We start from the raw sequence: 10233 nt of genomic DNA on the forward strand, positions 1-10233 counted from the left end.
GAGATTTAATTCTGTGGTATCTTGATTGCTGAACTATAAGGATGATTAGAAGAATCCATTGTGTCATTTGCAAAATACCCAGTTCTGGGTAGATAACATTCCGATTGAACATGTCAAGGGGAACCAACACTTCAATGGATGCTTTTTAGTGATCCCTATTTGGGTTATTTAGGATAGGCCAATTGCAAGAAATACAATTGCTACCAAAGAATTAGATAACTGGAGAAAATCATGATGCTACAAGTACCAATCAAAATGCCACTTGAACCTACCAAAATGGAATCACGGCATGTGAAAATTATAAAGGTATATGGTAACAAAGGTAATGTTACAGCACATGCTATTCAATGGCCACCATGCAAAAATTATATAAAAAATGAGCCAGATATAGGAAGATGACAAAAATAGAATCAATCAAACCGAAAAAAATAGCCAGGTAGCTAAAATTTCCTCACCTCACCCCTAATTATGGATTGATCCTTGACAAGGTGTGGATGGGACAAAAATAAGGCAAGCACAGCATGCATGCATACATAGATAGGAGAAGAATAAATAAAAAAAATCAGAAAATGACCGTGGATCATAGGCGTTGAGAAGGTCCAGTGGGGCCGACATCGCCTTTGGCGAGGGCCTCACCGGAGACCAAAATCTAGAAGAAGGGAAGTCTAATTGGGGAAGATGACGGGGTGCCTGTGGCCTTGTGCCGCTGCCACCATTGCCACAACTACAGCCGCTGCGATGGGGAGTGGAACAGGAAGGAGGGGATGGTGGCTGTTCCGATCAAAGGTGAGGTGCCCAGTGGATGTGGTGCGTCATTCAAGGGACTTGCTTAGCAATGTTTTAGAAGATCGAGAAGCTTGCAGCAACAATCATGACCCCAAGCGTGAACAAAAAGTGGTATGCCATTTCATCTGTTGTTCTCTATGTCTCTCTTTTCTATTTATCAAATTTTGTCCTAAAGAAGCCGTATGTAATGTGACTTTTCATCAACATTTTCTCTAGGGACGTTTTATTGTGTGATGTGGGTTTCATTACTTTATTTGAGTTTACACTCATTCTGTCCAGTGTGTGATTCTTCCTTTTCTCTTTATATTTGTTTGTTTGCCCAGGCTCAGGCACATTTTTCATGCGATTGTTCATGATAGTTGTTGGAAAAATTGCAGCTATTACAGTGCTACTTTTTATTCTATTTTTCAGTGTGCAGATCTGTCAACTGAAACACCATCTACATTGAGATTAAATATATGATCTTTATATATGTTCAAACAAGTAATCATGAAACCAATGAGTGGGGGTGATCAACTGCTCAATGGGTGTTTCAGATTTGGATTACAGAATAATCAATGACAAGTCGAGGCCTAGGATTTGATATTACTATGAAAATGCCATTGTTAATGATTCATGGTAATTCACTTGGTATGGTGAATCTCTTATCCCAATTCAACAGTTTCTTGCATGATTCAAAGCTGCAATTTCCTGCTGTATGCTACATCATAAACGATGTGTAATTCCTTGAATTAAAAGTATATGTTTGTATGCTTGTTCTACTTACCCCCTTGTGCTTTAAATCCATAGTTGCATTGCTTTGCAGATGGCAGATCTAAGAAAAAGCATAAGGGAGATGAAGTGTATTCTCTATGGCAATGGTGATGCGGAGCCTGTCACTGAAGCTTGCACAAACTTGACCAAGGAATTCTTCAAAGAGAATATGAACACCATGCGTCTACTAATTGTTTGCCTTCCCTATTTGGACTTAGAAGTATGTTAAGGAATTTCATGTTCATCTTTGTTGAATAACTTGCTTTGTATCCAATTTGAACAATGCATAATAGCATGACATATGTCAGGAGCTATTTATACTATACATGAATTTAGATGTTCTCATTCTTTTGCTTGTATAGACTCAAAAGGATGTTACTCAAATTATTGCAAATCTACAAAGGCAAAAGGTTGATTCGAGGATTATTGCATCCAACTATTTGGAAGCAAACAAAGACCTTTTGGACATTCTAATGTCTGGGTAAGTAATTAGCTAGCCAGCTAATACTCGCATCTATTTATTTCAAGTTTTCTTCATGTATCTTTCCATGTACTTTGTTCTAAACTGTTTTTGTGCACTTACACTAAGTTGTGTGCTATATTGGTTAAACCATTGAGGACCTCAATTATCTTTTCTATTGAAGAATATGATATTTTGACATACTTTTGGCATCTTATGCTAATTTATTATTTGGAATTAGCAAAAATAAGTTTTGTACTATTCTAACATGTATGTATGCAGATATGACAATGTGGAGATTGCAATACATTATAGCACTATATTGAGGGACTGCCTACGCCACCAAGTTGCTGCTCGGTATTACCACCTTTTTTCAATGTCGTCTCATTCAAAAAAGGGAGATATGTCCCTACAAACATATTTACCAAAATTATCTAGTTTTATTGTGGGTAGAACATTGAACATAGTATAAAATCCTAACAATTATTTTGATACCATTATCTATCCTATTTATTCAAAACACAATCATTTTCATTCATGGCTACCTCTCTACTTTTTTGACCGAAGTTGGCTACCTCTCTACTTGCTAGGGATTAATTTTTGTTTTAGGATGTCTAATTTAGACATTTTAACTTTTGTAGATATATATTAGACTCTCAACACATGAAGAAGTTCTTTGATTACATACAGCTTCCTGACTTCAACATAGCATCAGATGCCTTCAGGACTTTTAAGGTGACTATGTGGTTGTCAAATTCAACATGTCAAGTAGAAAAAGGGAACAAGTTTGCAAAGTAAATTCATATGACACATATAGCATTTGTCTATTCATTCTATTCATTCTGTTCTGCATTTTCTAAGAATTTCAAAATTTACTTAAGTAAAACCATTGATCTATGGCACATCACTATAGACAAAGAATATAGTAGATTCCAAGGTGAAATATTGTTGTGGTGTGTAAGTAATACCAATCGATATCTGTTTAACTTGTAACAGGAACTACTGACAAGGCATAAATCAAGCGCCGCTGAGTTCTTTTCCAGAAATTATGATTGGGTAAATATTTTTAGCTGATTATTTGAATATTTACCCATCACTGCTAACTTATGTGCTTGGCATGTTTCTTTGTGTGATGTTAACACAAGACACGTGTGTAGCAACAAGACATAGCCGGTAATTTGCATATTCAAAGCTTTCTCATCATAGATATGGAGATCTACATACCAATAATAGTCCATGCAGCCTTAATATTAAATTAAGGAGTTGACGACTTGATATTTATCCTGTCATGAGCTAAACCATTTGTGTTATTTTTGTGCGAATCTGCACATAAGGAACTGTATTCAGTTATTAGCACGAGGATGCTTTGATAGCCTTCTAAGGCCTTCTCGATACAATTAATTATCATTATGGACATTCATCATTTCTAATTGATGTTACGTATCAGTTCTTTTCAGAATTTAACTTCAAATTGTTATCATCTCCCAACTATATCATCCGAAGGCAAGCTACTCAGGTACGTTATTTATCTTCTTTTCTCATTTTGTAAAGTCATTTTTTTGGAGCTTGGTAGATATAAAGTATTAGCAAACTCTTGGGGGTGAACTTTTAGTTATGCTCTCATCCACAACAGTAATTTCTAGATGATTGCTGGTATTAGCTGATTTGTCCTATGCCATTTTGCATCTTTTTCAGCTCTTGGGAGACATTCTTCTGGATAGGTCAAACATTCCAGTGATGATTTGCTATGTTAGTTCAAAGGAGAACCTTATAATTCTAATGAACCTTCTAAGGGTAAGATATTGTTTCTTCATCTTAAGTATACATGGATAATGCTGCTAAACTGTTACGCTGCTAAACCAAAAGCACGTGCTTTTGCTGTCTGTGAACTCTGTGTGCTATATCCCTTATGTGTGTTGTTTTTCCTCTAAAAATCCTTAGTGTGTTCAGTTAGAAATGTCAATGTATGGAAATATGTTTTCACTGTGCTCTCATTTTTATTTTCTACTACTACCAGGAACAAAGCAAGGCTATTCAACTCGAGGCTTTTCATGTCTTCAAAGTATAGTATCCCATCAACCATCTTTCCATAAACATGATAACTTTATTTTTCTTCAATTAGAGAAGTAATTAAACATCTGTTTGCCTACAAATTAGTTGTTTGCCGCCAATCAAGACAAGCCACCTGAGATTGTCGGCATACTGTCCGCCAACAAAACCAAGCTTATTAGGTTTTTAGCAGACTTCTCTCTAGACAAAGGTAAAAGTTATACCATAATTATTTCTATAGTCATAAAGAAGTTGGTCTCCTAAGATAAATTTCTCATGTTTTACTAGAGGATCAACAATTTGAGATCGACAAAGCTAAGGTCATTGCAGAGATCTCGATGCTATAACTGAAGAATTGGAGAACTGGACATGTGTAGTGGTGTCTGTTTTTGTTGGTGTCAAACTAAATTAGTGTAAAGTTGTTCTTCCCTGCTCATTTTGGGCCACGAGGAACATGATGTGGCACATGGATCTTCACCTATGAAGTTAAGAGTAAATTTCCCTAACTTATGCTGATTTAAAAGCAATCTTAAAATTAGCTTCATACTTAGGAGAAGAAGTAATTCAGCACCAAACATCTTGATTAGATTTATCGATGTGGGATTTCTTTGGATGGGTACAAATTTCATACTTAGGACCCACTTGTCTCTTGCAATTGACATGTGACTCGCATGTATGTGGTTACAATCTACCCCACAAGTAATACGTATTTTTGATAAAGCTCCTCAAGAAGCTCCAAATTGGCAAAGTACATGATTCATGTTGTTTGCAAAGAACTAAGTTTGATTTTGGACAGAAGTAGTTCAGTGTTGTGAACTCTTGTGTCAATGGTAACCCGTATTGTTCACTCATGAGTCACCACACCTACTACTTATTGCACTATCTACCCAGCTAGTTTAAATTGCATATAGGGACAAGGAGCAAAGCCATTCGCTATAAATTGTAAAAGACCAATTTCAAGAACAGTGCAGTTGCTGGAAGAAAAGCCTATGTACAAATGTAACCTTGGTTTGAGAAATATTCACTTCAACAAACTAGAAGAAAAGTTCGCTTTTTTATAATAGAAGAAAGAAGAAAGAAGAGTTCATTAGGAGTTTATGACATTCCATTATTTTATTTTATTAGTCAAAGCAATGATATATGATTAAGTGTGATAACAATGGAGCAACGGAATAATCAAATTAGCACAAGCATTTCACCGAACACCTCTTGAGCATGAACAAAATAGCAACTATGCTTCAAACTTTCAAACCACAAGTTGTCCAATGATTCAATAACAAAATACTTGTAGCAGCTAGCTCACTAGAATATCAATCCCCATCATCTCATATCAACATACCGAAGAACACACATATGCCTCTCATGCCAACTCATCTATACAAGCAACCACATCACATATGCATCAATAGTAAGCAAGATGGTGATTTAATCAACACATATAGCAAGGGAAATACCAAATCAAGAGTAGATACCAAGATTTATGTGGAAACCCCTTGCGGAGAAAAACCACAGGCGGCGGCGAGCAATCCACTATATGAAGAAGCAATACAAGAGGTGGGAGCCAACAAAAATGGGGAGGCTCAAAATCCCCCACGGATTTCAATTTCTATTGGATGGATTTGGTAGATCTAAGCCTCTCCTCTCCTCTCCATAACCCTAGCTCTCTCCTAACAAGAAGAACACAACTCTCTGTCTATTCCTGAGTTGGGAAGAGCCATATAATGGTAGCTTTTTAGATTTGCCGTCGGAGCTCCAGAATATTACGAACAGCCCTAATTTCAGCATACAACATGTACAGGTTTTGTTTTGCATAACAAATGAGCTAATGTGTTCCAAATTTGGTGAATTAGGAGCTGCACATTACAATTCTCCACCTCAGCGACAAATGAACTATAGAGCAAACACATCAAGCTTCTTGATGCCAAAAAGTTCAATCTTCAAATGCTTCATCTTCAAGTGAGTAAATCAACATGTAACAAACTCATCGCCACCAGTTAGTTTATCTACCATAGAAGCTGAGTTTATGTCTTTAACTTAGGAAGTGAAGGAGGCTATTTGGTTGCATAATTTTCTTGGTGATTTGACATTGAGCAAGTTGATCGTGTTGTCTTTTGTGATAATCAAAGTGTGATTCACCTTGCAAATGATGAAAAGTTTCATGAGAGGACTAAGCATATTGATGTGCGAAATTTCTTTATTCGGTTTCATGTGAAAAAGAAAGTTTTGTATGTTGAGAAAATTGGCACAAAAGACAACCAGCTCATATGTTAACCAAGGTGGTCCCAAAGGCCAAGTTTGAGCATTGCTTGAACTTGGTTGGTATTTGTTCTTTCCCAAGTTAGCTCCCAAGTTGAGCATTGTATGCTGCAAGGTTGCCCTCCAGGTAACACAAGACCCACAAAGCTGAAATACATAACCAGTGAGGGAGCACCTCTCATTAAGATCCCCAGCAAAATCAAAATAAGAATAACCAACAACTTGTCCCAGATTTGTTGTCCTCTTATTAAACATCAAACCATATTTGCTTCTGCCTCTAAGATACCTGAGGATCCACTGTGCTGGCTTCCAATGTTCTTTGCTTGGATTTGACATAAAATGGCTCACAATACTAACTGCATGTGCAATATCCGGATGTGTGCAAACCATTGCATATATCAAACTGCCAATGACACAAGCATAAGGAACTCTAGACATGTACCTTTCCTCCTCTGTATCTAATGGCCCTAATGAAGTAGACAACCTGAAATGTGCTGGCAAAGGAGTAGCAACAGGTTTCGCTTGTGACATGTGAAGCCAAAGTCTTCCCATAGACCTGTCACAGCGAATATCCATCTCAACAACCTCCTGGCTGCACCCAAATCCTTCATCTCAAACTCACTCTTGAGCATGGCTTTTCTTTCATCAATAGCAGAACAATTCTTTCCTACAATAAGGATGTCATCAACATAAAGCAATATGTACACCCTTGAGCCATCTGCAAGCACCTGCTAAAACATACACGCATCATATGAACTTAAACCATGGCTACTAACATAAGAATCAAAATGATAGTACCATTGCCTTGGAGACCGCTTCAAGCCATACAATGACTTCTTTAGAAAACAAACATGGTTTTCTTTGCCTTCAGCTCACCATGAAGAAATATTGTCTTCACATCCATTTGCTCTAATTCCAAATCAAATAGAGCAACCAAAGGTAGCAAAGCACAAATTGAAGTATGCTTCACAACTGGAGAAAATACCTCATGGTAATAAATTCCCTCCTTCTGACTGAAGCCCTTAGCCACCAATCTAGCTTTGTACCTTGGAGCAATAACATCTGGAGAAGCATCTTTGAGCTTAAACACCTATTTACAACCAACAATCTTGCGCCCCTTGGGCGGCAACACCATGTCCCAAGTATTATTTTTATGCAATGATTCCATCTCCTTTGTCATAGCCTGGACCCAACTAGCTGCCTGAGGACTACTAAGTGCCTCTCTGTAAGTGCTAGGCTCATCATGAACAATATCCTCAACAACTATCAAAGTGAAGGCAGCTGTACCTCTGCCTCTCGCTACTGGTGTGACCCACTCTCCATAGAAATTTGTTGGGTTCCTCTGTCTCTATGAATGATGTACCATGGGAGAGTCTGGAGCATATGAAGCTCCACTTGAAACTGTATCCACTAACTGACCATCAGCTACATCTAACTCAAATCTGCCTCATTTGTGTCACCTTGAACACCATTTGCAGACTCTGACAATAATGGTTGCTGCTGCTGACTGTTAATTATAGTAGACTCAGTCACTGGAGTCTTCACCTCAAATGTTACCCTCTGTGCTACCTGCTCTGCTCCTGAACCACCACCTGAAGAAGTTCCACCTGAAGTAGAAGTCTCTTCCGACTACCGACAAGCTGGAGTAACAATCACCATCTCATCAAAGGTCACATCTCTACTGACGATCACCTTAGGGGGTCTAGAATCTTTACATCACAAACGATACCCCTTAACTCCATCACCATAACCAAGAAAGACACACTTCAAAGCTCAAGGTTCCAACTTGTTCTAACGAATGTGTGCATATGCCGGACAACCAAATACCCTCAAGTGATCATACGGAGGTGGCTTGCTAGACCACACCTCCTCTGGTGTCTTACACTCGATAGTTTCGAAGCCAAGCAATTAACCAAGTAGCATAATGTGGTAACTGCCTCTACCCAAAGACTCTGTGGTAACCCGGCATGAGAGAGCATGCAACAAGTCCTCTATAACAGTGTCTTGTTCATACGTTCCGCTACTCCATTTTGCTGTGGAGTGCCAACTGTGGTGTAGTGTCGAATAATGCCAACGTCTCGACAATACTTCTCAAATTTTTCCAAGCGGAACTCAGTACCATTATCTAATCTCAAATATTTGACCTTTCTTTCTATTTGTGTTTCCACCATAGCCTTCCACTGATGGAAATGAGCAAATGTCTCATCTTTGGACTTCAAGATGTAGACCCAAACCTTCCCGCTGAAATCATTTCAGCACCAAAGGTTAGCAAATATTTTCCACCTCCAATAGATGTTACCGGTGCATCACCCCACAAATCTTTATGCACATAGTCAAGAATGGCCCTCGTCATGTGGACTGACCTACTGAAGCTCAAACGAGTTTGCTTCTCAAAAACACAATGCTCATAGAACTGCAAACTACCTGTCTTTCGACTGCCCAACAGACCATGGCGACTCAACTCTGCCATACCACGCTCTAACATGTACCCCAATCTCATATACCACAATGCAGCCATAGTGTCATCATCAACCTGGGAACTACAAGGCACTGCTGCTGACCTAGTAAGCAAATTGCCCTACAAGAAATACAAGTCATCTGTATCTGAAGTAGTAAGAGCCTTCATCACACATAAGGAACCCCTAAAAATCTTGATCTGATAGCTATGAATCACAAACTTGTAGCCTTTCCGATCAAGTACCTTGAAAGAGATCAAATTCTTCTTCATCCCAACCACATGGTGAACATCTATGAGTGTACGAACAATACCATCAAACATCCTGAATCTGATTGTGCCAATACCAACAAGTCTGCACTTTGTGTCATTGCCCATAGAAACTGAGCCATCATTCAATGGCTCATAGGTAGCAAACCACTCCCTCTATGGACACATATGGTAAGAACAAGCAGAATAAAAAATTCAACTAGTGTTGAAGCTCATATCACAACCAGCTGAACACTAGAAGCACACTGCCCAATTAAAGAAATATCTGCACTGACAACAAGTAACTCACTAGAACCAACCGAATCACCATCTTCTACTACCACACTAGCTGCTAAAGAATTCTCACCCTTGTTGCCATCACCTTGCTTGTCCCTCTTTTTCTTCAATATGGAACAATCCCACTTGAATGACCAAATTCCTTGCAATGCCTTTGCTGCCCGGACGTGACTTTGAATGGCCCTTAGATTTACTCCTACCACTGTCAGAAGCATTACCACTACTATGACAACGCTCTATGGATCTCCCACGACTCACAACAAGACCATCGCTTTGGCCATGACTCTCCATATGAGACTTCTTGAGCAAATCCTTAGACAAAAGTATAGAAGTGATATCATCCATAGAAACAGAATTTGTGCCATGAAGGATCTGATCTTTGATGCTATCATAAGAATCTCGGAGTGAACACAAGAACAAAATAGACAAATGATCTGTATCCATAGAGTTGGCAACATTCTGATAATCAAGCACTGCCTTGTTAAACTCATCAATATATTGCTTGATAGGAGTGTCTTTTTGCATACACATCCTAAACAAGCGCATCATGAGGTAGGAACGACTTGAGAGTGACTTATCCAAATAGACAGATTCCATTTTCTTCCAAAGTGCCATAGCAGATTTTTCCTCACAAACTTGCATCATAACATTATCAGCAAGAGCTAAACGGAACACTACCAATGCCTTCTTATCTATCTTCTTCAACTCATCTTTTGATGTGTTAGCCAAATCTAGATCAGTTTCTTCCAAAGTAATATCTAAACTCTTGTCAACTAGGACAGATTGCATTTTCACTTGCCATAACCTAAAGTCACCATTACCATCAAACTTGCTCACTTCTAATGCTGACATATTGAACCAAATCAGCAAGATTAATTTGTGACTTTGATAATTAGAGCCCTGATACCACTTGTGATAACAATGGAGC

At 38.4% G+C, this 10233-nt stretch overlaps 1 protein-coding gene across 1 annotated transcript; it reads left to right on the top strand.

Moving 5' to 3' along the window:
• The first annotated feature begins 738 nt into the window (after window positions 1–738).
• Window positions 739–4395, top strand: LOC117849189 (putative MO25-like protein At5g47540). Its single transcript, XM_034730765.1, has 11 exons — window positions 739–897; window positions 1592–1759; window positions 1902–2020; window positions 2282–2356; window positions 2641–2734; window positions 2996–3055; window positions 3447–3515; window positions 3695–3793; window positions 4017–4061; window positions 4157–4259; window positions 4337–4395. Exons 1-11 carry the CDS (start codon window positions 739–741, stop codon window positions 4393–4395), a joined length of 1050 nt encoding a protein of 349 aa, XP_034586656.1.
• The last annotated feature ends 5838 nt before the right edge of the window (window positions 4396–10233 follow it).

This window comes from Setaria viridis, chromosome 3 (genome assembly GCF_005286985.2).
Source record: "Setaria viridis chromosome 3, Setaria_viridis_v4.0, whole genome shotgun sequence".
Classification (NCBI taxonomy): Eukaryota; Viridiplantae; Streptophyta; class Magnoliopsida; order Poales; family Poaceae; genus Setaria; species Setaria viridis.

Bases quoted from the DNA above. Each gene is read 5' to 3' on its own strand.
- LOC117849189 (XM_034730765.1), top strand. From the start codon at position 739: ATGGGGAGTGGAACAGGAAGGAGGGGATGGTGGCTGTTCCGATCAAAG. The intron at 1,760-1,901 runs GTATGTTAAGGA...TTGCTTGTATAG, and splicing joins TTCCCTATTTGGACTTAGAA to ACTCAAAAGGATGTTACTCA. The intron at 3,794-4,016 runs GTAAGATATTGT...TACTACTACCAG, and splicing joins TTCTAATGAACCTTCTAAGG to GAACAAAGCAAGGCTATTCA.